The 27,904-nt window shown below is 40.3% G+C and overlaps 1 protein-coding gene and 1 long non-coding RNA gene across 47 annotated transcripts in view; both read right to left on the bottom strand.

The window, feature by feature from the left end:
- WNK1 (WNK lysine deficient protein kinase 1) overlaps positions 1-10,711 on the bottom strand; it is a 135,913-nt gene extending 125,202 nt beyond the window's left edge. For 22 of the 44 annotated variants that reach the window (XM_067008482.1, XM_067008499.1, XM_067008493.1 and 19 more), the window contains exon 1: positions 9,665-10,710. In XM_067008482.1, coding sequence (XP_066864583.1) covers positions 9,665-10,426 — 762 coding nt within the window. In that variant the 5' untranslated portion in view covers positions 10,427-10,710. Of the gene's footprint in view, positions 1-9,664 lie in introns of all 44 variants that reach the window. The other 22 variants (XM_067008516.1, XM_067008515.1, XM_067008512.1 and 19 more) reach the window with 5 other exon arrangements.
- An 11,004-nt stretch (positions 10,712-21,715) lies between these two features.
- The window catches only part of LOC131766732 (uncharacterized), a 121,485-nt gene continuing 115,296 nt past the window's right edge, over positions 21,716-27,904 (bottom strand). Inside the window, exons 7-8 of one of the 3 annotated variants that reach the window (XR_010835714.1) lie at positions 23,630-23,661; positions 21,716-23,357 (exon numbers count right to left, since the gene is read on the bottom strand). This is a non-coding gene — a long non-coding RNA (uncharacterized lncRNA). Of the gene's footprint in view, positions 23,358-23,629; positions 23,662-27,212; positions 27,335-27,904 lie in introns of those variants that run through there. The other 2 variants (XR_010835711.1, XR_010835716.1) reach the window with 2 other exon arrangements.

Genomic DNA, 27,904 nt, shown 5'->3' on the forward strand with positions numbered 1-27,904 from the left:
TAAGAACATATCTGCCTTGCACTGCTGTTGGGAGAATAACAAAAAATATGATATGGACATAGCACTGTGTCTGTCACAAGAAAAAAAGGTCCTATTAGGTAGGTAAGTATTAGTAATTATTAATACTTTTCAGATTAATTAGCAAGGAACACTCTTCAAAAAGACAAGGGCGGGCTTCCCTGGTGGCGCAGTGGTTGAGGGTCCGCCTGCCGATGCAGGGGACGCGGGTTCGTGCCCCGGTCCGGGAGGATCCCGCATGCCGCCGAGCGGCTGGGCCCGTGAGCCATGGCCGCTGAGCCTGCGCGTCCGGAGCCTGTGCTCCTCAACGGGAGAGGCCACAACAGTGAGAGGCCCGCGTACCACACACACACAAAAAAAAGACAAGGGCTAGGGCTTCCCTGGTGGCACAGTGGTTAAGAATCCGCCTGCCATTGCAGGGGACATGGGTTCAAGCCCTGGTCCAGGAAGATCCCACATGCCGTGGAGCAACTAAGCCTGTGCACCACAACTACTGAGCCTGCGCTCTAGAGCCCGCGAGCCACGACTACTGAAGCCTGCGAGCCACAACTACTGAAGCCCGCACGCCTAGATACCGTGCTCCCCAACAAGAGAAGCCACTGCAATGAGCCCGCACACCGCAACGAAGAGTAGTCCCTGCTCGCCTCAACTAGAGAAAGCCTGCGCACAGCAACAAAGACCTAACGCAGCCAAAAATAATAAATAAATAAAATAAACAAATTTTTTTAAAAGAAAGAGACAAGGGCTGAAGAAAGTATATGCAGTTATTTAGGCTTTTTGTTGTAAAAAAAAGTCCACTTTGACCACATCCTAGAAACAGTATAGTAATTAAGAATCTTTCTCATAATGGAGTTTCATTTGAGATCTGTTTTCTCAAGTAACACACAAAGATGGTCATTTTAGATGCTCCACTAATAAAGTATGTATCACTGGGCTAATATGCAAAGGTAGCATTAATGCCAGGAGAGAAACAAACTGTTTAAGAATCAGCACATCACTCCCAATGACTGAGTATTCTGGAAACTAATTGATAAATGGCATATGAAGTATGAAAACTCTTTAGATTGAATTTAACCATTCATAAAGAATAACCAAAACTAAAACAGTAACTAGCTTAGAATAGACTCTTACGATAGATACTGAGGCAGAGAAAGCAGACAAAATATTATATCTCAATGCTTCAACTTTTTAGATCTTTCCTTGATCATCTATCCACGTCATCCTTGATCACGCCTTCTACTGACCCAATCTTTCTCACCCTGTATTTGTTCAAACTTGTCTAAAGAAATGGCCTACTATTTTTGTCTCTACTTCTTAACCTCCCTCCACCACTCTTTAAACCCACTGCAAAGTTTCCACCCTTCTGAAACTGTTAAGATCACCAAATATCAAAAAGGAAGTACTATGTTATTATTAATAGAGGATACATTTTTTAAAAATATTTAACACTTCAGTTATAAAAGCACCACACTGTATGTTCTTTGTGGTGTGAATTATATCTCAATAAAGCTATTTCTTTTTTAAAGCACAACTTAACACATGATCTAGATACAGCATATTCTAACAGAACCTTCTGCCATGATGGAAATGTTCTATATGTGCCATCCAGTATGGTAGCCACACATGGCTTCTGACCACTTGAAATGTGGCCAGTATAACTGAAGGATTAAGTTTAAATTTTTTATTTCATTTTAATTAATTTAAATTTAAATAGCCACCTAAGGCTTTATAGATAGAGAACTTTATTGGACAGTGACCAGTCCAGAAATCTAGGGTATTAGCAGACACTTATACATCTACTTATGCGTTCCTTCCTTATGCTACCTCCCCTCTCATGTAGATAATCTTAAATGTTGTTGGTTAATGACTTAATAGCCAAAAGCAATAATGACAATAGCCAAATGCAATAAACAACTTCAACTGCCTAAACTAATCTCTACACTTTTATCCTATGCCTTCTAACATCCACTATCCATAACTACTACTATGCAAATTGGACTTCTCTGCTATAATCCTTCCTGAAATTTTATTCCCTTGATATTACCATTTCCTAGTGTTCTACTTAGCCTAACCCCTGGGCTCCTTTTTCTTTGCCCACCCATCAATTGTTCCTATTTTGCCCTAGGCCCATTATTCTCCCGTCTCTTCCTCTACTTCTCTCTTCATACATATCCTCTCCTTAGATGATTCCATTTACTTCCATTATTTCAGCTATGACTAATATAAACAGCCTCTATTTCTACCTCAGACCCATTATTTGAGCTTCATGAATGTATCCAACAGCCTGGCTGAACTTCCTGGAGTTTTCACAAGTATCTCAAAAGTCAACATGTCAAACTGAATACATCTTCATACCCCTTCCCCTCTCAAAAAAAACAAAACTCCTATTCTTTTTTATTCCCTCCCTCAGTTGACAGAACCATCATCTATCCCCACCCACCCTCTTACCCATGCTTCATTTTTCCTCCAAACTCCACTTAATCACTAAACTCTGCATATTTTATCTACTAAATATTTAAAGATTCCACTCCTCTATTACTGTCCTAGTTCAGGCCCTAGAAATCTCATACCCACACATTAAACTAAACTCTACACATCCCTCATACTCCTTAAATCCATTCTCCACAATCACTATTATGCAAATCTGCCAATTAACTTCTCTGCTTAAAATTCTCTCCACCACCTACAGCTGAGCATTTGTGTGGGAAGGCTGTGAGGACAGTTGGAAGAGCATGTAAATATGATAATGTCTAGGAACTCTGCAGCATGTTAAAGAGATGATATGTTGTATTTTCCAAACTTACCTTAATCCACAATGATCTACCAGTCCAAGTAAAAAGGATATCCACAGAGATGAATACAGTCATCCCTCAGTGTCCACCAGGGACTGGTTCCAGGGATGCTCCCCAACCCCTACCCCATGGATACCGAAATCCACGGACGCTCAAGTCCCTTCTATAAAACAGTGCTGTATTTGCATATAACTTATACACATCCTCCTGTATACTTTAAATCATCTCTAGATTATTTATAATACCGAACACAATGTGAATGCTAATATAAATAGTTGTAAACACGTAAGTGCTATGCACACGTAGTTGCTACAAGTGCAGCAAACTCAACTTTTGCTTTTTGGAACTTTCTGGCATTTCTTTTTCCTGAATATTTTCTATCTACAGTTGGTTGAAACTGTGGATGTGGAACCTGCAGATATGGAGGGCGACTGCATATCATGTTATTTAGCTCAAAACTATGAGCCATGAAGATGATGCTATTATTATCCCAAACAACCTGTTTACTTCTATCGACTAATAGAGGAAATGTGTACATCAATAATTATTTGATTCATTAATTCGCTTCACCTCTCACTGTTTGGTTTATATATTAGTGTTTGATTAACACAAGACCATTCACCATGTACATAATGATCAAAACACAGATCACCTGTCACTGAGAAGCTGAACCCTGCCTGCACAAAAGGCATCTACAGAAACAGTAGTTTTACTTAAGTAAGCCGAATATGACGATTATACCAAGTAGATTTCCAAACACTTTCTTAAATTATTCTTAATGTCTTAAATTTCTTAAATTCCAGGGAAAACTGTATTTGCTTGTGATGACAAACAGTTTATCTGATGATTCTTTTCTAAAAATCATTAAGCACATTAATGTAGCACAGCACATTTAATATGTCAATCTTGTAATGCCAAGACTCAAGTCACAACATCAAAAACTAAATTCTTTATGAACGCCCACCTGAAAAATCTAAATTAATACAAATTAAGGTGGACATTATACAATCAATTAAGTCAACCACAAAACCAAGCAAATACTAAAGTTTCTCCTCTTCTGCGGAACATATCAATAACCTATCTTTTTAAAGCCACACACAAAATTAAGCCTGCCACCTGTCAAAGGCATAATCCTCTTCTAAATAAAAACACTCTTAAGAAAAGCTTCTGGCAATTTCTCTTCAGTCTGAAAAACTACTCCCCTTCTTCTTAAGATTTAATAAAATCCCTAAACTGACAGAACACAAAGCTCCTAAAACCCAACTTTAACTAAGAAGTTTAAAATAATTAATTTCTAACAAGTGATAACTGAGAGCCTTCAAAATGGATTTTTTTAAAAGTATCATCGTTTACATTTTTCAAAGAACCTTCACATAGTATTTCAGTTACTTTTCAGCAAACCCGTGAAGTCAGTAAGACATGTTACTAATAAATCAGTGTTACAGATTAAGTTCCTTACTCAGGGTCAGGTAATTGGGTAACAAAGTTTTCTGCCTTTGAGGTGGTTTCCGTTATACAGTGTTGTATTATACCAGAGTCAATCTCCAAATACAAGATTAGAGAATCTGCTGTGGACCAATGAAAGGCAAGTAATATGGATGAAACAACCCCAAAATCTACAACTATTTCTAACTTAATAACAGAAAAAACTTAATATTTATCAAAGTATATTAAGCATCTATTGATACTTATATCTTCAAAAAACCCAAAGACTAGTGGAGTAGACAAAGAATGTAAATGATTTTTAATCAATGTGAAGAAAACTATAAGAATGATCCCAAGAGGAAATATCCTAGTAAATTCAGGAAACGAGTAATTCAATAAGGCTGCCATTTGGGAAGGGGACAGATCATGAAATTAGAAAGTTAGGCAGAGGACAGCCTAATTCCTTAGCTAAAGCTAAGGAATTTGAAAACACTGATGACACCATGTTCAACTCCAACATTTCTCTGATAAGTATGGTAGCCAAAGTAAGAGTTCTGCTATATTTTTCAAGCACAAATGTAAACAAATCAAAATTTTCATCAGTACCCTAAAATAGATAGCCTAAAAAAGATGCTGCAACATCACAGTTAATATTTATGTGCCAGGCTCTGTCCTAAATGTTTTTTATGTATATACTAATTCATTTAATCATCACAACAACTCTGTAAAATAAGTGCTCTTATTACATTCCATTTTACAGATAACAAACTAGCACAGAAGTTTACCCAAGGTTACACAATCATTAGCTGAGCCAGGATCTGAATTGAAAGTCAGGCATTTTAAGTTCTTAATCACTGTGTTACACTGCAGAAAAATAGTGCCTTCTCCAAATTCAGGTCATGCTAAGTCTCACCTTTTCCTGCACACTTGATTGACTTTTTTTAAACACGGTACCAAACAAAATGCAAGATGCTAACAGTAAGTAAATATAGAGAACTGGTACAGCAAAACCTGATAACTAATTATAGTGAATTTTTCCCTATTATATGAACATTTTCAGAAATTTTAATTTGAACATAACCACTCTGGCTGTTTTTACAGCTTTATCTAAAAAATTTAGAAGTTACCAGAAAACACAAATAACAGATTTAAGATGATTTCTGAAAATGAGAGCCCCATTTTAGTTGAACGTTTCCACAGGGATTAACTAGGATGACTTTCAAATGACCAGGATCTTGCACTAGCATCCAAATGTCAAAGAGTGAACTGAGTCACCAGGCAACAAAAGATTCCCAATTTGTTTTACACAAAAACAATCTCTTGGGCACCCCTGGTGGTGCAGTGGTTAAGAATCTGCCTGCCAATGCAGGGGACTCGGGTTCAAGCCCTGGTCTGGGAAGATCCCACATGCCACAGAGCAGCTAAGCCAGTGTGCCATAACTACTGAGCCTGTGAGCCACAACTACTGAAGCCCACGTGCCTAGAGCCCGCGCTCTGCAACAAGAGAAGTCACCGCACCGAAACAAAGAGCAGCCCCCATCACTGCAACCAGAGAAAGCCCGTGTGTAGCAATGAAAAACCAACGCAGCCATCAATCAATCTATATTTTAAAAATGGTCATCAAAAACAAATATTAAAAAAAAAAAACTCCAAGTTCTTACACTAGAAACAACTGTGATACTAAAGGTAGTAAGAGAAAAGAAAAACATTTAAGCCCTTAAGACTAATTAAGAACTAACTATATCATTTACAAAAAAAAAAAAAATCAACCTAAATGTAATTCTTTTTCCTGTACCACAAAGTTACTTCTTAAGGCAATAAATCTACATATATTTTAAATTAAATCTTACCTACCCAAAGTTATCCTGTCCTTAATTCTATTCTGTCCTGTTTAGAAGGGACAAAGGATTACTTCGAACAAGTCACCAATCATTCTTTAATTTGCACAGCAGCTACCCTTGAGTTACCTGAATTCTGCCCATACTCCAAAAATCAGTGACTCAGAGAATTTAAAAACAAACAAGAAAAACTCCAAAGACTATTCCCTGAAATGTAGTTCCTGAAATTAAAAGTTACTGCAGATTCCTAAAAAACAAGAAATGTGGCACAAATTTTAAAAATACAGGTAAGAAAAATCCTCAATATTCAAATGGGAAGATACAGTTCAATGAATTATTTTAAGAACTATAGCAAAGAAATGTTATGGTTTCTTAACCACAGAACCACATCCAATTTCTGCAGCACTGACAAACTTTTCATAAAACATTAACATCATATACTCATGATGAGACATGAGCCTTAACTTGCGAAAAGCCAGAGAAAAGTGGACAGTAAGTATTTTGGAGCTTAATCAAAATTTATGATTTGACCTCTCCTTTCAAGTAGGTCTGGAAACAATCTCATCAATATATCAAGTGAACTCAGTATTCAGAAGTAGCATGGAGAAAAAAGTGCTTAGAGTAAATCAACCATTCTTGAATCTCCAAGTTTTCTTCAAGCAAACTATGCTATGTTTCTTTAAAACAAAAAACAAAGAAGAAACCTCCCTAAAAAAGCAACGTAAATTCTGCAAAAAATCCAGCAATAACATTTTCTGACCAAGCCAACAAACAAGTAAAATTAAAGCACAGCCTACCTAATAAAACCAGGTAAAGAAATTTTCATCTTAAAAGATCTCAGTTACCTCTTAAAATCCTGTGGTATCAAAATATTACCTACATATCATTTATTGAGTCAATATTTGTTTTACTAAGTAACTATACATATTGTGACTCTAAAAATAAGCTTGATGGAAACAAATTTGACTTGTATACCACACTCACCTGTTCTCCACCCCCCAAAAGCCTATTTATTTCTCCATTTGAAGTGATAAAATCAACACCCAAATCAGAAGTCTGGAATTTGCCATGGTTACAGGATAGGATTTCTCCAAAAATCTGACAGTAACTTCCATGCCAAAACAGAACAGCTTCATTTGAGATTTACTAATTAATCATCTACTGCTCTACAAATGCTTTAACATTTCTCAAGTTATTAGATCCTAACCAGTTTAATTTCCGTTCTCTATCAACCCAAGCAAGTCATTTACCTGCTCTATGACTTCAGGTGCTTTATCAAATAAGCAGCTGGGCAGAATAACCTAAGATTTCTTCCAGTTTTGATACACAAGATTTTTAACTCAACAACTGAACACAATATTTCTCCAGTCCTCCTACAGAAAAATATGCATATTAATAAATATACATTTAGTGAAAAAAGCTTTCCTTTTTTCCCAGTGATTTAGTAATCCCTTGGCTTGTCCTTCAGTTTAGATCCAAAGACAAAAACCCAAACACTAACCTACTGAATAGGTTATTAGGCAAAAGTTCTGGCCAAAAAATCATAAATACTGTCCAACTACTCCTCTAAAGGATCCTGGGGCTAAGATAATCACATTTTAAAAACCAAAATGAAAAATTGTAGAAGTAGGGTCAATTGACATACATGGAAGGTTCCAAACCAGGGTACCAACTCAATGAACTAGGATTCATTTGGTTCTCCAGCCAAACCCTGAACTAATGTAAAAATAATACGGCAATATTATTATATGTAAGGATAACAGATATTCTTTTGTTTAACCATGACCATGCCTAGGTAGAGAACAAAAATCAAAAAAGTCATCAGTTCTAGAAAAAACTGAGAAGCTTAGACAAAATTCTTATTCTGACATTAGACAAACTGAGGTTTTTTTTCCCGCTGTATCATTAGTTTCAGGATAATAAACTATCAGAAAATTCCAAGTGACAAAAAGGAAAACAAACACATTACATCCATAAGGTGCCCAACATTTACTTGGGTCCAGTCTTAAGAGAGTAAGGTAACTAATTAAGGAAAAAAAAAAAACTGTTAAAAAGCACCTATTCAAATATGAAACTATAAAAAAATAAAATCCAGGATCAGTAGCAATAAGCACCCGAGGTACAAAAAAGAAACAGGTGTCTGCCTGTAAACCAAAAGAAATCAGACCTAAGTTTTTGAGTATGACTGACCAACCTGAATAAAGTTATAGTTTCACAATTTTTTTTAAAAAAATGTCTGCCACCTTCCCAACTCTAAAACACTATAAAATTGAGTAGGTTTTATTTCACAGTGCCTTAGAAGTTCTATATCACTAACTATAAAACTTAAGAAATTACATTCCAAAAAAACCTGTCAGTTTTGAAGTTTACTTCCTTCCACATGTTAATTTCCCTTGACACTTGATATGGACTTGGTCATTTGGAAGGTGACATTCAAAGGGTTAAGTGTTAACATATTAGTTCATGGATAATAGATAAATTCCTAGATCACTCAGGTACTTTCATATCCTAATTCAGCTTGGTCCATTTCCTTGGCAACAGAATATGGTTACTGGCATTTTTCATGTATAATGTAAGTAGCTTTTTCATTCAGTTCAACTCTGCTTCTTCCAATTACCTATGTATGTTCGCTTCCCGGTGAGGACAACATTCAATCAAGCTGCTACAGGTCAAGCAACAAGTAGCCCAAACCCAGCTATTTAAACCTAGAATATCCTTGTCAACCAGGATGACACACCATGAAAATAATTTCATTTACACCATGAAAATCTCCCAGAGAGGTGAAAAAGGAAGTTTTGTGACTCGTTTGTACTCCTGGGAAAGTTTGGCTTAAAAACTTTTTACAACAAAGTTAAAACAACGATAATGACATTACCACTCTCAAAGCACGTATACAATTTTACATAAGCTCCTGTACTATCCACAGTATAGTGAATAGGCTGAAGACATACTAGATTTAATTAACAACGTCAGATCACTGCTAGCTATCATAAGGTTTATGCATCACTAGGTGAAAACAGTATCAACCACTTACTATAACTTTCTAGTCCCAAATTATTTATCCAGAGAAGGAAGCCTTTCTTATAGTTTATTAGATGCCTGTGTGATCACCAACTAAGATGTATCCAAAGAAAAGTCGGTCAGGAACAAGGTCGTTCTTAATTTAAAAGGACAGCCTGATCTCAGGAACGGAAACACGCATCTAACACACCAGCAGCTCATCACTGCAGACCCCCTGAGGAGCACAAGGCAAGAAAACTGTACTTTCCTAACTCAAAAACTTCCCCACTAATTCCGTTTCCTGCCAGACGAGTAAAACAATGACGAATAGGCAATGCGTCTGTATCAGGATGACTTTCATCACTCCTCCCTAGGAGCAAATCTCTTTGGCTACCAATACTAACTCCTATCCTATCCAAACACCTAGGTGCATGCCCCAAATTCTGGTTTCTCTTCCAAAAGCTGGGCTCCCCCCATTTCGGAGCAAACAATCAGAGAAAGACATGCAAAGGGCGAACTCGGCAAACCGGCCGAACCGAGCCAAATCGGGGATCCAAACCACCGAGAAATAAAGAAGTAGGTGGGGCATACCTGCAGTTCACACCAGGCGACCTCCACGGTGGTTTCGGTGTCCAGACCTTTGTAGACCGTCTTAAAGGAGCCCCTTCCGATCTCGATGTCAAACTTGAGAAAGCGGCCATCATTGGACATTCCCACGGCCTTGGTCTCCAGCTCTTCGATGTCATCCTGCTGCTGGCTCCGTTCCTCCTGGGGTTCCTTGGCGCTGCCGCCGCCGCTGCCACTTCTCGACGACGGGGGCTCCTCTTTGCTCCCCGCGTGGCCGGGCTGGGCAACCTGGCGGTCTCTCCCGGCGCTGCCCGGGGCCGAGGCGGCGGCTGGGACCGCGGCGACCGGCTCCCCGGGGGCGGCGGCGGCGGCGACGGCGGGCGGCTGCTGGGCCACATGGGCGGCAGCGGGGGACAGGGTCTCCTCGCGCTGGGGCTCCGGGGGGCTCCGCTGCGGGACTACCGCGGCCGCGCTCGTCTGGGGCAGCGGGAGGGGGAGGCCGGGTAGCTCCAGCGCCGTGGCGTTGGAGTCGCAGATGACGCTGCGGCGGAAGAAGCGGTGCTCCGTGGTGGTGGTCGCAACCACTCCCCGGCTGTCCTTGTCCATGGTGTGGCGGCGACGCCGGTACTCCTCCGTCCTGCCGGCTCCGGCGTCGGCCGCCGCGGCGCCCAGTTTCTCTCCCACCGAGGAGTCCGAACTGGAGCCATTCTTGGGGGCAGGCACCGGCGGCGAGAGGAACAGGGAGCCCGGCGCGCTGCTCTGCTGGTCGGCGGCGCCGCCAGACATGGTGGGAGCGGGAGCGAGGCGGGCGGCTCGAATTCGCGGAAATAGGGGACCGGCCCGGGGCGGCGAGGCTGCGGGCCGACGGCCCCTCACTCAGCACTGACTCGGCGGTCCGAGCGGGAGGCGGGGCCGCGGGCCCGGTTGCGGCGGCCGCTGCGGCTCTCGAGGCGCACTGGTCGGGGGCGGCGGCGGGGCGGAGGCACGGGGGCTGGCGCCTCACGGCCCGCAGCCATCGTGCGGCAAGCGGCTGCCGAGCGGGCTGGAGCGGCGGGGGCGCGCGGTCATGGGGGCGGCGCGGCGGCCCGCACCGAGTCCAGACGGAGGCGGCCCGGCTGCCCGCCGCCGCCGCGGCCCGGGGCGGGCTGGGCCCTGGGGCGGCGGCGCGCGCGGACCCCCAAGCGGCGGCGGCTCGGCGCGGAGGCAGGGGAGGCCGCGCCGGGGCTCGCGGCCAGGCGGGCGGCCGCTCCTCCTCCCCGCCCTACTGGACGGCCTCACAGGCCGCCCATCGCCCGACGCGAGGGGCCGACGCGCGACGCGGAGGAGCGGCCCCCGGCCCCGGGCCTCGCCGCCCGCCCCGGGCCGGGCGGACCCCGTCCTCTCTGAGCCGGGGCCGGGGGCTGACGGAGGGAGGGCTGGCGTGGGAGGGCCCGAGCCTGCTGCTCCTCCGAGTTGAGGAGGGCCGGGAGAAGAAGGGCAGTCACCCGGTTGGGCACCTTCTGTCACGAAGACGGGTGCAGAAACGCCGCGGAAGAAACGCCGCGTCCGCGGGCGAAACTCGGCGCTAAATGGCGCCGGGAGTCTGAAGCCTCCACACAGCCCGCTCGGGCCCCGCCCCCCGCTGCCCGGGGCGCCCCACCCCCACCCCGCTCGCGGGGCTCTCGCGCAGGCGTGCCCGCCCCGAGGCCCACTGGGACTTGTAGTTGGCGCCTTGAGGAACGAATGAGACAGATGAGGAAGGCGCCTACGACTCCCGTGATGCCCTGCGATGGCTTAGGCTGATGCCTGACGGGAGCTGTAGTTCTCTCCGAAACCTCCCCTTCTGGAAGGCGGATGGGAGCGTCACCGTGAGTCCCTAAGCCCCATCCTTCAGTGGGCGCTAGCTAGGAAAATCATGACTTAGGCATTAATTGTGTTAGGAAGGAAGGGAGAAGAAAAGGAGAGGGAGTCAGGACAAGGGGAGAGGCTCCCACCATGCTGTGCCGAGGCGAGAGCGAGCTCTTGGGGTTGCCATGGATGGAAAAAGAGCTGCTGTTCCTGTTTAATGCGGTGCGGTGTTGGTGCCGCGACCGGGGCGTGGGTGGAGAGCCGGGGGAGCTGGACCCCTTTCCTGGGGCAACAGATTTTGTGCATAACATTGATTGGATAGGTGAGGGATCCCTTCCATGGCACTTAAGGCCGCATCCTCGGCTCCAGCCCAGGACAGATATTCTGCCTCTCAAGAGACGAGCCGCCCCACTGCAGTCAAGGGTCACAGCGAACTCCGCCCGGAAAAAGCGCGCAGCGCACGCGGGAGGGGGCGGATTCAAGAAGAGACGGGGTCTAACGTATCTTTGCGGCTTTTACCACAAACTTGAGAGAGCCGAGTTGACTCGGATGAAACTTAATGTCCGCCTGTGTTTGCTTGGTGCTTAGTAAAACAGCATCCAGCTTCCTCTAGAGGTTCCTGCATGTACCCGTGTGATTGACACCACGGCTTTGGACGTGCGGCTTTCTCGAAAGCATCCTTGGGCTCCTGGGACCTTTGCTCCTCGCAGCCACTCAAGATGGTGCAGGTGATGAGCACCAGGGGGCGCCCGACGGAGGAGGAAGCCAAACCCAGATGGCCGTTTAAAGTCTAGCCCAACGGTAGGAGCGGGAAGCGCTGAAACGTGCGCAACCGCACCGAGCGCGCGCGCTCCGCGCTGTCTCCGGCCTCAGAGCCCGCTGGGCACCCGCTCCGGAGCGCACTGCCCGCGCGGCCGCCCGGGGAGGACAGCGGTTGGAAGCAGCTGGACATAAGATTACTTAGCGCTTAGTTTCCTAGCAAATGGCCAAACGGGCTGCATGAGCTCCACGTGGAGAAGTGTGTCTCTACAATTCATAGCAATTCATCTGATACGTAGAATAGTTACACTATTTCTCAATTTTTTGTTTATCGAAAACTACCCTTTGAGGTATACAAAAAAAAGTTTGCTTTAAAACCGATGGTTGTTAGGTTTTATGAAGGTGGAAGATTATGAACATTTTAAAATGCGAGTTTAGTAGGGGCCACTAGAGTCTTCAAATATTAGAGTTCCATTGTTTTAAAGAATATCTCCTTCACTCGTTTGCTATGGTAACGACAAATATCATTATGGTATATGTATTAAGTGGTTTGTCTCAACCGTAAACTCGGTGCAAAGCAAGGGGAGAAATGACTTTAAAGTACATTTGTATGGTACTTCTTGAGGCAGCTTCTTAGAACTTGCACAATTGTTGCTTTACTAGGAAATGTAGTCGACTTTAAAACATGAGACAACTAATTATAAATTGATGAGTTAAAGGGAGATCAGTAAATCACAATGTTCGTGTTTTGGCACCATAAAAAGAATGAGGCTATTTCTGTGTGAATGGTCATTAAAAGCCTTTATTACTACCTGGCCCTGCTTACTGGGCCATGAACCTTTGGCCACACTGCATTGGACACAAGTCCCATGACAACCACCATGCCCTACTGACATGTTATTTCAGCAGGGAACAACTAAGTTCATTGTAAATAATTTAATTAACTGTTGACTTAAAACTAGGCTTGCACACGTGACAGCTTTTCCTACTTGTGTTATGTTAGCTTCACCAGGAAAACAGGTACAATGTTATATTTAAAGCTTAAACTGTTAATGTGAATATTTTACTACGGACACTTATTTGTTCAGCTCCCTTTTCAACACTTACCCGCTTTCAGTTAGCATGGTATTTTCTATTACTCATTAGTATTATATCCCTAATAGTTCTTTTCCTTTCTCTGTCACTTCAATTATCAAGTAAAGAAATGACCTCTCTGTAATCCATATAAAACATCAAGAGGTAGGAGAAAGAACCCAGGACACCATGGATGCACTAAGCTCAGAGATTTGACTTCCTGGTGGGTAGGTCCATACTAAGAATACAAGTATTTTATTTTCTCTCACCATGTTCTTAATTCACTTTAGTCCTTATTCATTTTCTCACGTTGATTCATGTTTCTTTCTAGGTCCCATGCATTCACATTTTATGTTTTACATGGTCCCTGCCATTGGTAACTGGCCAGCAATGAAAGCCAGAGATACCTTTGATTTAGACAATGGCTGAATACACAAAATCTATTTTATTTTGTATGTGGCATAATTCATAGGGTAGCACCTTGAAGTGTAGAGAAAAAAAATACCATCTTAAGAGAATTCCTCTTTTTTTGTCTCTTTTCCCTCATTTCTCATGTTCTTTTGTCTTGTCTATGATACTTATTTTACCTCCTTGTTATTTGCAACTCAAGGAAGAAGGGAGAATCAGACAGTTAAACAATGAAGAATAGATTTTTAAACCTTTTTAAATTATAAATGAAATAAAGGGGGATGAGACTTGCCCTATATCAAAGCAAATTGGAAAACCATAGGATTAAATCTGTATGGTATTGAGATAAGCATAGATAATGGAGAGAATACAGAAACCTGTGTATTTAGAGTTCCATGTGTGTATGAGCATCCCATAAATGAGAAAGAAGGCGTTTCAAGTCAGTGGGGGAAAGCTTAATAAACAGTGCTTGATCAGTTAGTTAATAATTTGAAAAACAAATTAGGTTAGATGTCTACCTCCCACCATTTACAAAATTAATATCCACACAGTTTAAAGAGCTATTTTTTTTAAAGAGCTGTAAGAATTTTTAAAATATAGGGGAACATGGGATAGGAAAGGACTTCAAAGAACAATCCAAAAGCCATAAAGAAAAACATTTGACTGTTATCAAAGTTGACAATTCTGGTCAATAAAGCACAAATGATGAGCTGGCAGAAAAACTTAGAACCTATATAACAAAAGCCTAATAACCAAAATACATAAATAACACCTTAAACCACAAAGAAAAAGACACCTGTATAGAAAAGGGGAGAGAAGATAGGAAAAGACAATTGAGACAGTAGGAAATGCAAATGACTGAAAAAATTCTGGAATCCAGTAACTAGGGAAGTGCAAGCTAAAATAAGATATATATTTTTTCTTCAAAAAAATTAGCAAAATTTTTAAGGATTTATAATATCAAGTGTTGGCAAGGGTGTGGAGAAACTCTGCTATTAATGATAACAAAAATTAGTACAACTTTTTTTGAGGGCAATTTGTTAGTTAAAATGTATAATGTGCATAGCCGTTGATCCAGCAGTCTCCCTTTCTGGTACCTACCTGAGAGAAATACTTGCGCATGTGTGTGAAAAATAAGAAGGTCCACTACAGCTTTGTAACCAAAAAGTGAAACAATCTGCATGTATGTTGACAAGAAAATAAACTATGGGCTACTTAATTCTGACAACACCATGCAGCAGTAGAAGAGCAGGAAGTAAATATATATGTGGTCACATAAAAATAGTAAAAAACTCATGTTGCAGAATAATAGGTATTAGATCATATGTTATATTTTTAAATTATGTTTCTATGTGTATTTAAATGCACAGAGAAAAAGTCTGGGCAATACCCACCAAAATGAAAAGGGAAGTTAATTCCTGGGACTACTCATGTCTGTATAGCATGAATTTCTTAATATATTCTCATTTATTGCAGACAATTTGAAAAATACAGAATAAAATATGAAAGTGAAAATCACCAGCAACTCTACTAGCCAGAGATATCAGCCTTTGGTACTTAGGTGTCCTTCTTTCCAGACTGGTAGAAAAATGCTTATAGTTATGTTATAAGCATTTCCAATGTCATTAAATATTCTTTAGAAACATAAATTTTAAGGGCTGCATAATATTCCATCATATGACATTACCAAGTATAAGTTTATTACATCATCTAGAAAGAACATTGGGGAAAATATTTTATTTTTATTTTCTTTCATTTCATTTATTTTTTTGGCCGCTCCATGCAGCATGCAGGATCTTAGTTCCCCAAAAAGGCATCGAATCCATGCCCCCTGCAGTGGAAGCACGGAGTCCTAACCACTGGACTGCCAGGTAATCCCCAGGATTCAACGTATTTTTTTAAATTTTTATTTATTTTTTTAGCCACGCTGTACAGCTTGCAGGGTCTTAGTTCTGTGGGGGTCAGAGATTGAACCTGGGCCCTCGGTAGTGAAAGCACAGAGTCCTAACCACTGGACCACCAGAGAATTCCCTGGGGAAAATATTTTAAAATGGGAATCCATTATCATCTTCCAGACCTTAACAAGTTCTCACAAGAAGAGATTTATCAGAATTACCTAGGAAGCTATTACAAAATACACCTGTTGGAGCATTTCACCACCACCACCCCACCCAACCTGGGTGTATTTTTGGTGAAAGAATTCATTGCAAGCAGACCTGCACTACAATAAAAGTGGGTTTTTTTAAGTTCTTTAGGAAAAGAAAATGTTAGTAGATGGATTAGTAAATTAGGATTTCAACAAGGAATGCGAAACACTGGAAAAAGTAAATTTGTTGGGAAATAGAAAAGCATTCTTTTAAATCACATTAAAAGATAAATATCAACTTAAAGAAAATATAATGTATATAATTTACCTTTATAAATTTATAAATTACTTTTATATATAAAAGAAAATGGATAACAGTTACAGCACAAAGGACAGATGGGGGTAATGGAAGAATACTATTATAAAGTTCTTAACACTATATGTGAAATGGCATAATATTATTTGAGGGTAAATTATAATAAGTTAAAAATATATACAGTAAACACTAAATCACTAAAATTATAAAACAAAGTTATAATTAATAAGCCAATAGTAGAGGTAAAATTGAATCATTAAAAAATACTTAAACCTGGTGGCGCAGTGGTTGAGAGTCAACCTGCCAATGCAGGGGACACGGGTTCGTGCCCCAGTTTGGGAAGATCCCACATGCCGCGGAGCGGCTGGGCCCGTGAGCCATGGCCGCTGAGCCTGCGCATCCAGAGCCTGTGCTCCGCAACGGGAGAGGCCACAACAGTGAGAGGCCTGCGTACCGCAAAAAAACAAAACAAAAGAAAACAAAACAAAACAAAAAAAATACTTAAAAGAAGGCTGAAAAAGAAGAAAAATAAAACACATGGAGCAACTAGAAAACAGAAAGCAACAGGAAAATTTCAATCCAACCGTACTGACAGTATCAATAAATGTAAATGGTTTAAACTCTTCTAAACTCTATAATTAAAAGGAAGATATTGACAGAGTGGATAAAAAAAGCAACATCCAACCATATGCTGCCTATTTTAAAAAAAACACTTTAAATATCAAGACACAGATTAGAAGTAAAAGGATGAAAAAAGATACATCATGCAAATACTAATCAAAGGAAAACAAGAGTGGCTATATTAATACTAAAAAGGACTATTAACAGGGATAGAGAGGAATATCTCATAATGATAAAGGATCAACTCATCAAGAAGACATTTCAAATCCTAAATATGTATGCACCTAATAACAGGACTTCAAACTACATGACACAAAAACTCTGAAAAGAAAAAGACAAAGTCCGGAACTATGGTAGGATATTTCAAAATTCTTCATTCATTATAGAGCAAGTAAACAAAAAACATCATTATGGATATATGGTACAAGGTAAAAATTTGCAGGATAAAGCTAAAGCAGTGCTTAGAGGGAAATGAACAACATTAAATGGTTATATTGGAAAAGAATAAAGATCTAAAATCAACTTCTCAAGATTCTATCCTAAAAAATTTTAAAGGAAATGGGAAATTAGCTCAGAGTAAGCATAAGGAAGAAAATATTAAATGAAGAGTGGAAATCAGTGAAATAGAAAAACAGTAGCTCATATCAATGAAACCTCCAAGTTTCTTTGAAAAGATTGATAAATTTAATAAACCTCTAGCCAGCTAATCACAAATAGAGAAGAGTCAATTTACCAATGTCAGGAACACAAGTGGGGACATCACAGTATATCCTGCAGAAATTAAAAGGATAATTGGAGAATATGCTGAACTACTTTATGTCAATATATTGACAAATACGATGAACAAATATCTTGAAACACAAACTCTTAATGTTCACTCAAGAAAAAAGAAAACTTAGTGGCCCTATATCAAGGAAATTGAATTTATAGTTAATCTTCTCACAGAGAAAGCTCCAGGCCCAATGACTTCATTGGTGAATTATACCAAGCACATAAGGAAATATAATCGTATAATACAAACTGTATGCAAACTTTTCAGAAAACAGAGCAGAAACAATTCCCAGCTCATATTATCAGGCTACCATTACCCAGTTACCAAAACCAGACAAAGATATTACACAAAAAGAGAACTACAGTTTAATATCTATCATGAACATGATATAAAATTCCTGAACAAAATTTTAGTAAATAAAAACCAGTGATAATTTTTTAAAAAGGATAATATATCATGTTCAAGTTGGGTTTATGTCAAGATATAATAAGCATAATATAATACAAAAATAATCAGTGTGACTGGCCATATCCACAAACAAACAAAAAAATCATATGATCATCTCAATAGATGCATAAAAATCACTTGACAAAACTCAACAATTATTCATTATTAAAGAAATCCTTCCACTGACTATAAATAAAAGAGAACTTTTTCAATGTGATAAAGTTCATCTACAAAAAAACTAGAGCTAACATCATGCTTAATGGTGGAAGAACAATGCTTTCTCTCTAAGATGGCAGACAAGGTAAGAATATTCACTCCCACTACTTTATATAACATGGTACTGGCAGTCCTGCCCAATGTAACAAGAGAGGATAAAAGGTGAGAGGCATGCAGACTATAAAGAAATAAGTAAAACTGCCTTTATTCACAGATAGCCTAAGGAATGTAAAAAAACAAAATAGCACTACTAGAACTAAGAAGTGATTTAAGAAGGACACTGGATACAAGGTCAGTATACAAAAATCAATTGCATTTCTATATACAAGCAATGGACAATCTAAAATTAAAAATTTTTTAATATATCGCTTGGCTTTCAGACTTCAGCAAGCTTCCAGTGTCCCCTCACAGAAACATCAATTTGAATGAATATCCACATGCAAAAATACCTTCAAAAGAGCTAAGGATTCCAAGTGGGGATTAGAGCACCTGGGTGGAGCACAGAAGTAAGAGAAGATGCATTGAGGAGGGAAGGAAAGACAGTTTCACATTATCTCTGTCACCCCTTCCCCAACCCCAGGCAGCCCAGTGTGAAGAGAGACACCCTCCCAGTGGGAGAAAGAGAATGAAATGAACACTTGACTTTACTAAAGCCCCAAGACCAGGCCTACCCCAATGCCAGACTGACCCCTGTGGCCCCAGGCTCCAGCAGAACCAGAGCCCCGGCCTTCCCCAGCAGACCTCAGCACTGGGCCAGCCCCCATGGGACCAGGCTTGATGCCTAATATTACAGTCCTAGACACCAGGCCTGCCTCTGTGGACTCAGGTCTTCAGCCTACCACCACAGACTTAGGTACCAGACCTGCCCCATGGATCCAAGTGCCAAGCTCAACCCAGTGGACCCAGGCTTCAGGCCCACCCCACAATGGACTGAGGCACTAGGCCTGCCCACCTGTTGACCCAGGCACCAGACCTGCTTGCTGAAGGGCTCCAGAGCAAGTCTGGAGATAACCAACAGATGTGCAACCCAGAATCTCTGGAAGGGCTGCCTGGTGAAGGGCTTTCCCTGTCGAAATCAGTCTGTAAAGACTAGAAGAGGTGCCTACTTCTTCAAGTGTACATACATCAACACGAGGCCACAAGGATCACAAGTAATCAAGTAAACATGCTATCACCAAAGTAAAATAATAGAGCTCCAATAACTGATCCCAAAGTAATGGAGATCTATGAACTGTCCGACCAAAAATTGAGAATAATCTTCTTAAAGAAATTCAGTGAAATACAAGGAAAATACAAACAATTAAATGAAACTAGTGATTTCCTGGGTATGGCACCAAAAGCACAAGCAACAAAAGCAAAAATAGACAAGTGGGACTACATCAAACTAAAAAGCTTCCACAATGCAAAGAAAGTAATCAGAAAAATGAAAAGGCAACCTACAGAATGGGAGAAAATTTTTGCAAACCATAGAGTTGATAAGGGATTAATATCTAAAATATGTAAGGAACTCATACAACTCAACAGAAAAAAAATCCCTGATTTAAGAATGAGCAAAGGACCTGAATAGATATTTTTCAGAAGAAGACATCTAAACGGCCAACAGCTATATGAAAAAGTGCTCAGTGTCACTAATCATCAAGGAAATGCAAGTCAAAACCTCAATGAGATAACACCTCACACCAGTTAGAATGACTGTCACCAAAAAGACAAGAAATAAGTGTTGGCAAGGATGTGGAGAAAAGGGGACCCTTGTGCACTGTTGGTGGGAATGTCACTTAGTGCAGCCACTATGGAAAACAGTATGGAGGTTCCTCAAGAAAGTAAAAATAGAACTACTGTATGATCCAGCAATTCTACCTCTGGGTATTTATTTGAAGGAAATGAAAACACTAACTCGGAAAGATATGTGTACTCCCATGATCGTCGTAGCATTATTTACAGGAGCCAAGACATGGAAGCAACCTAAGTGTCCATCAATGGGTGAGTGGATAAAGAAGATGAGGTATATATACAAAATGGAATATTATTCAGCCATGAGGTAAAAGAAGATCCTGCCATTTGTGGCAACATGGATGAACCTTGAAAACATTATGCTAAGTGAAATAAGCCAGATGGAGAAAGACAAATACTATATGATCTCACTTACATATGGAATCTGGAAAAAAAATGATTGAATTCATAGAAGCAAAGAATAAGAATGGGGGTGGCGGGCTTCCCTGGTGGCGCAGTGGTTGAGAATCCACCTGCTGATGCAGGAGACACGGGTTCGTGCCCCGGTCCGGGAAGATCCCACGTGCCGCGGAGCAACTAAGCCCATGAGCCATGGCCGCTGAGCCTGCGCGTCCGGAGCCTGTGCTCCGCAACGGGAGAGGCCACAACAGTGAGAGGCCCGCGTACCGCAAAAAAAAAAAAAAAAAGAATGGGGGTGGGCAGTGGCAGTGGAGGAAACAAGGAGATGTTGATCAAAGGGTACAAAACTGCAGTTACGTAGGATGAATAAGTCCAGAGATCTAATTATAGGCATGATGACTATACCTAATAATACTGTATTGAACACTGAAAATATGCTAAGAGAGTAGATTTCAGGCAAACTCATCACATCCAAAAATGGTAATTATCTGAGAAGATGATATGTTAATTAGCTTTACTATACTAATAATTTCATTATGGATATGTATATCAAATCATCAAAAATATATACAATTTTTCTTTTTAAAAATATAAATAAATTTAATGTTAATTAAAATAGTGTCAAGAACATACTATACCTAGGAATAAATTTAGCAAACTATGCACAAGATTTATATACTAAAAGCCACAAAATATTACTGAGAGAAATTAAAGACCTAAATAAATGGGAAGTTATGTCCTGTTTTGGATCAGAACACTCAATAGTGTTAATGTCAGTTCTCCCAAAATTGATCTATAGATTCAATGCAACCTCAATCAAAATCCCAGCAGACTTTTTTAACATGAAAATCTGTCAGGGACTTCCCTGGTGGTCCAGTAGTAAAGAATCCACCTTCCAATGCAGGAGACGCAGGTTCGATCCCTCGTGGGGAACTAAGATCCCACGTGCCGTGGGGCAAGTAAGCTCACGCGCCACAACTACTGAGCTCGTGTGCCTCAACAAGAGAGCCTGAGTGCTGCAGACTACAGAGCCCCTGTGCTCTGGAGCCTGCACCACAACTAGAGAGAAGCCAGCACGCCACAAAAGAGCCTGTGGCCGCAACAGAAGATCCCAAGTGCCGCAACTAAGACCCAACGCAGCCAAAAAAGAAAAAAGAAAAGAAAACTGCTCTGATTTTTTCAATACCTACATGTAAAAGAGACTTACTAGGATGACTAAAGGAGACAGAGAATACCAAGTGCTGACAAGGATGCAAAGCTCCTGGTTCTATGACATGTTGCTGATGGGAATACAGTGGTACAGCCAGTTTGGAAAATAGTGTGACTTTCTAATAAAGTTGAACATACACTTACCATATAACCCAACAAATCCACTGCTAGGTATTTCCCAAGAGAAATGGAAATGTATGTCCACACAAAGACATTTCAGAGTACTTTTATTTGTTATAGCCAAAAACTGGAACTATACCAAATACCTATCAACAGGTAACGAATGGGTAAGTAAACTGTGGTATTTCCATGTAATGGAATGCTACTGAACAAAGAAACAAACTACTGATACGTACAATCATATGGATGAATCTTAAGAGCATTATGCTAGCTGAAAGAAGCCAGACACAAAACGCTACAGATTTCATTTATATGTCAATCTAGAAAAGGCAAAATTATAGAAACAGATCTGTTCCTGGGTTGGGGGGGAGGGGGGACGGGGATTGACTGCAAAGGAGCACGAGGGAACTTTTTTTTCTTTCTTTCTTTTTTTTTCTTTTTGGCTGCACTGTGGGGCATTCTGGATCTTACCTCCCCGACCAGGGATGGAACCCGTGCCCCCTGCAATGGAAGCACGGAGTCTTAACTGCTGGACCGCCAGGGAAGTCCCTTGAGGGAACATTTTGAGTGAAGGAAATGTTTTCTATCTTGATTTTAGTTGCGGTTACGTGACTGTATTCATTCAAAACTCATTGAACAGTACACTTTAAATGGGTGAATTTTAATTGTACATAGATTACACTGCAATAAAGCAGATTTTTTAAATGGCATATAATTTTGCCAAAATTAGTCATTTATGATCAAGGAAAATTATATGTGCTACTTTAACATTCATAATTTTATATGTAGTGTTAACTTTCTGACTCTTAAAATGATGATCTTACTGAACATATGTTGCTTAATTAATCTCCACAGTCAGATTTACTCTAACTAGAATGAGTATTTAGCAAATTCAGTAACAACAGCAATAATATTTCATCTTCCAAATGTCCGTATGTGTTTAGACCAATTGAAGACATGGTAAATTTGCTCTCTTAGAATGGCTGAGAATTAGGAAAAGAGCTCCAAGTTCTACACTGAGTAATGATCTAGAGTAGACAGAAATATACATTATTTTAAGAAAATACTAAGAGTCCTTAAATAGTAGTCTCATTTTTCTCCAACTTAATCACAAAGCTCATAAAATTATACACAATACAAGGAAACAATCGGGGCAGGTGATGAAGGAAGAGGAACCCGGGCCATCTAGGGCTGTAGTGATGAGACTAGCAGAACCGGGCCCTTCGCGGAACTGAATTCATAATCAGTTGGTTTTCCTTTGTCCGAGTGGCAAGTTACTTCAGCCTACTCCCTTTGGGACTTTTGGTGAAGTTTCTTTATAATTTCTCTAGGAAAATCCTGAAATGATTACTTCTTTCCCCCTCCACTACTTTCACTCTCTCACCCTCTCCTAAAATACTTCTCCATTTCTTTTGTGTGAATCTCTAGACCACTGGAGAGGAAGCATGTCTGGTTTCACATTTTATATGCAGTATGATTTTAATTCTTGGATAAGGGTGCTAAACGCTAACACAAGTCACGGTGCTAATAAGAGCCAGGTTCGGGAAATGCGTGCGGAACCTAAGTCTGTGATGTGGGGGTTCCCTAGAGAAAGCCAAGGTGCTGCCTCACAGCTGAGTGCACCTTGGGGGCAGCCTGTCACAGTAGACCTTTCCAACTGCCGGGCTGGCTTCAGCTCTCCATCCGTGTATCTCTGCAGCTCTTATCCCTGAGCTTCAACAGAGGTATTCAGCTATGACAGAATAGGATTGGGGAATCTTATCACTTATCTCTGCCTGTAACAAACCAGGACAGATCGAAGTGCTGGATCAGCTACCCAAGCATCAGGACATTAAGGGCTAGACCTTGGCTAGAAAAAATAGTCACAGGTAGTAATTAGAAGGGGCCCAAAAGGCTGAACCCTGGCCCAAAGAGAAATTTAAAGCCCTTTTAGAGACTTAGCCCCTATCTCATTGCCAAATAAACTTTGGTTCAATTTTTTTATACATGGGAAAAAAATCTTACCTCTGCAGATTCCTGTGACACACGGTTATTACCTAAAGACAGAAAACATTCCAGAAGAGACTGACTAAGATGTTTTCAAGTGGACAGGTCCTCTCAAGAAGCATCTTCTGGTCATCAAATTACATGAACGGAACATCGTGTGATGACTTGTGGAAAAACCTATCAGCTTGCTATGGGGATTGTTATTGACTTTTCCACATGTTTAAGCCTTTTTTCCACATCTGATGTAGGCCTTCAGTAAACAAGGTCTGTGCCTCATAACAACTGTGTCCTCTGCAATACCTGGGAAGGGGCCCTGGTCATAGCAGATGTCAACCATGTGATTAATTTAAAACATTAAATTTAACTCTGTGTATCCAAGATCACCCCCACACACACACACACACACACATTCATACACACACACACAACAAACTAGGTCTATAATAAATTCTGTTCATCAGAACAGCAAAAAACATACTTTAAAAAATTACATTATTTTATCTCTATAAAGGCCAGAAAACCATTTTATTTGTTAACACTCTTTAAAAACTAACCTTCATTGTTTCACTCTTCCAGGAGTATACATTTTATTTTTAGAAAATTTACAAAATAGAGATAAGCAAAAAAAAAAAAAAAAAAAACCACTCATAATTCTACCACAGAGAGATAACCACATTAACATTTTGATATATTTCCTTCCAATATTTTTCTATGCTTTTACTTTTATATATGTTTCTTCCTTTTTTTTTTACTTCAGGAACATGTTTTATTTTTTAACCTAACACTATAATCATATTTCCATCAAAATTATCACTAATTTTTAAATATATAATATTATTTTAAGTGACAGCATAATCTTTCATCACATGGCTGAACTAAAACTTACTTAAACACTACTTCAGTTGGGACTTTTAAGTTGTTACTAATATTTCACTACTAGATACAAGATGCTTGTGGAAGATCTGTCTCTATCCCCAGGCCTATGAGAGGAAGTTATGTGCAGTGGGGAATAGAGAAAGGGTAAAAATGTGAGCTGACTCCACTATGACAGAGACGTCCTTCTTCTCTTCCAGGCCTGGCACATCAACAGACTTCTCTTAAGAAAGATCTTTTAAATTATCATTATTTAAATACTAAATACAGGACACAGAGCTTCAATTTCTTTACCTCTGCATCCCAGTGTGGCTCACCCAGTCATCCAGTTTGCCCTAACTCATCTTTATATTCATTCCTCCTTTCCAAAAGTTGGTTTCTGTCTTCACTAATACTAATGACAGTTTACTTCATGAGAAGAACACTTCAAACTTTATGCAATCCGATAATCCTGCTGCATTGTAATCACGTGTAGAAAATACATAATTAGACTGGATATTATCACTAGCGCGTTCTCTTGAGGAGCTGGGGGGAGGACCGAAACGAAGTTCTTAATGAGATTCTGTTTGTTGGCACAAGATTGTATTAGAGCCTTTAATTCTTACTGTTAGAGGCTCTGTAATGAGCCCGACTAGAAGTAGTTCAGTTAAGAGATGTTAACTAGACTTATTGCCGTGATCATTTTGAAATATACACAAACACCAAATCACTACGTTGGACACCTGAAACTGATATAATGTTGTATGTCAATTATACCTTAACTAAAAAACAACAAGGAAGAAGAGAAATATTTCAGTAAAGGAGGAGAGATAATATGACAAAAACAACACAGGCTGGCAGGTTAAGTCCCTCAAACTAACATTTTTTTTTTCCGTGATCACTGAAGATAACAAGAGTTGACAATGGGGAAAAAGTGGGGAAGGAAATAAGTAGGAAATCGTGACAAATAGACATGAGAGCCAAGCTCCATTTAAAGGTCAACAAATCCATTTAGATATTACGATACCTGTCAGTTTCTAACACACTATAATCTTTCAGTATTTATTATTAACCAGAGTTTGTTTTTTTTTTTTAAGGCTTTCCTTTATTTTTTTTTCAGGTAAAAATAAGGCACCAGGGACAGTCAATGTTGTGTCGAATAAAGTCTGACCTGCTTAATCCTGACAAGAGTCCACTGCACAGTTAAAAATGGACAGTAGTCGCTGAACTTGCAGTGGCAATTTGAGTGACTGAATCTAAACGAGGCCAACAGTCCTAAACCTCGCATTTAATTTAGGATTAAACAGTTTTCTAGCTGGGTTTGCATGTCTGTGTGTTTGAAAGGTGATGCAATGACATACTCAAACTGGTTATTTTACTGTAGTTTTAATTCTTAAAATGTGTTAATTGGTCTTTAATGGTTATTGTTCAGGACAGATCCACTCTAATAGCATCCTGTATTTTCCTAGTATCTTTCAAACTAAAAGCTTTTCACATAGTCGTACTCTTATTTTCATTTTCCCACACTCCCTTTGAGGAAGGGAGGGGGATGGGATAAAACAGGTGGGAAAACAAAGACACAGAAAGGTAAGCATGTGGCCCTGGTCACCCAGCCAGTGACTAAACTAGACCAGTGGGTTCTGTTACATCCAAATTATAACGTCCAGCTAGACCAAGGCATTGGATCTTATGGATTTTTTCCCCCTCGTATTTGCTGGTGAGAAAGAAATTTCCTATCTGAAAGTATACCTTTCTGGGCAAATAGCAAGTGCTAAGGGTGCTCTTTCATTCTCTTTATGTTCCAGATATGCAATCTGGAACCAGGGCAGAAATCCTGAGAGAGTAAACTAAACTTGCAGATGATGATCCAAGAGTTCTCCTTACACTGAATTTGGGATATATATTTAATTAATTTATTTATTTATTTTTGGCTGCATTGGGTCTTTGTTGCTGTGTGTAGGCTTTCTCTCGTTGTGGCGAGCGGGGGCTACTCTTTGTTGTGGTGCGCAGGCCTCTCACTGCAGTGGCCTCTCCTGTTGGGGAGCATGGGCTCTAGGTGCACGGGCTTCAGTAGTTGTGGCACACGGGCTCAGTAGTTGTGGCACACAGGCCCAGTCACTCCGCATCATGTGGGATCTTCCCGGACCAGGGATCAAACCCATGTCCCCTGCGTTGGCAGTTGGATTCTTAACCACTGCACTGCCAGGGAAGTCCAAGATTTGGGATTTTTAAAACACAAAGCTGTATAAGCACATGTATTCTCTAGACAAACTAACTGGGTGTCTCCAAAGGGCAGACTGGGTGAAATTACAAGGAGACATATTTTAGCTTAATGTAAGCAAGAATTAATGTAATTAATGTTATCAAGAATTAATGTAAGCACTCACCCTTTCTGATTTCAAAACCTACTACAAAGCTACAGTAATCAAGGTAAGGTGGTACTGGGATACAGATAAACAGATAGATCAATGGAATAGAATTGAGAGTCTAGAAATAATCCCTCACATTTGTGATAACTTGATTTTCAACAAGAATGCCAAGACCACTCAATGAGAAAAATTAGTCTTTTCAACAAATGATGCTGGGACAACTGGATAGCCACAGACAAAAAAAAAGAAAGCGAATACCTCCTTCATACCATACACAAAAATTAACTCAAAATGAATCATAGATCCAAATGTAAGAGCAAAACCTATAAAACACTTAGAAGAAAACCTAGGAGTGAATCTTTGTGAGCTTTAGCTAGGCTATGGTTTCTTAGGTACGACACCAAAAGCACAAGCAACAACAACAAAAAATAGATGCACTGGACTTCACTCTTGTTAGGAATGTAAAGTGGTGCAGCTGCTTTGGAAGACAGTCTGGCACTTCCTCAAAAGGTTAAACACAGGATTACCATGCAATTCCAGCAACTCCAGCTGGAATTATGCTATGTATATATTTGATAAACGGAGATAAGAGGATAAAAAAGCTTAGGAAAATTCCACTCCAAAGTACATACCCAAGAGGAATAAAACATGTCCAAACAAAAAATTGTACATGAATGTTCATAGCAGCATTATTCATAATAGCCAAAAAGTGGAAACAACTCAAATGTCCATCAACCAATGAATGGATAAATAAATTGTGGTATATCCATACAATGGAATATAATTCAGGCATGAAAATGAATGAAGTACTAACACATGCTACAACATGGATGGACTTTGAAAACATTATGAATAATCTGCTGTTAATTCCATCCAGTATACTCATTATCTCAGACATTACAGTTTTTATTTCTAGAAGTTGATTTTGGGTCTTTTAAAAATATCTTCCACATCTCTACTTAACCTAGTCAATCCTTCCTTGAGCATCTGAAGCTACGGAACAGAGTTATAATAGCTATTTTAATGTCTTTGCCTGCTAATTCTAATATCTGCATCAGTTCTGAGTCAGTGT

Source organism: Kogia breviceps, chromosome 12 (genome assembly GCF_026419965.1).
Source record: "Kogia breviceps isolate mKogBre1 chromosome 12, mKogBre1 haplotype 1, whole genome shotgun sequence".
Lineage (NCBI taxonomy): Eukaryota > Metazoa > Chordata > Mammalia > Artiodactyla > Physeteridae > Kogia > Kogia breviceps.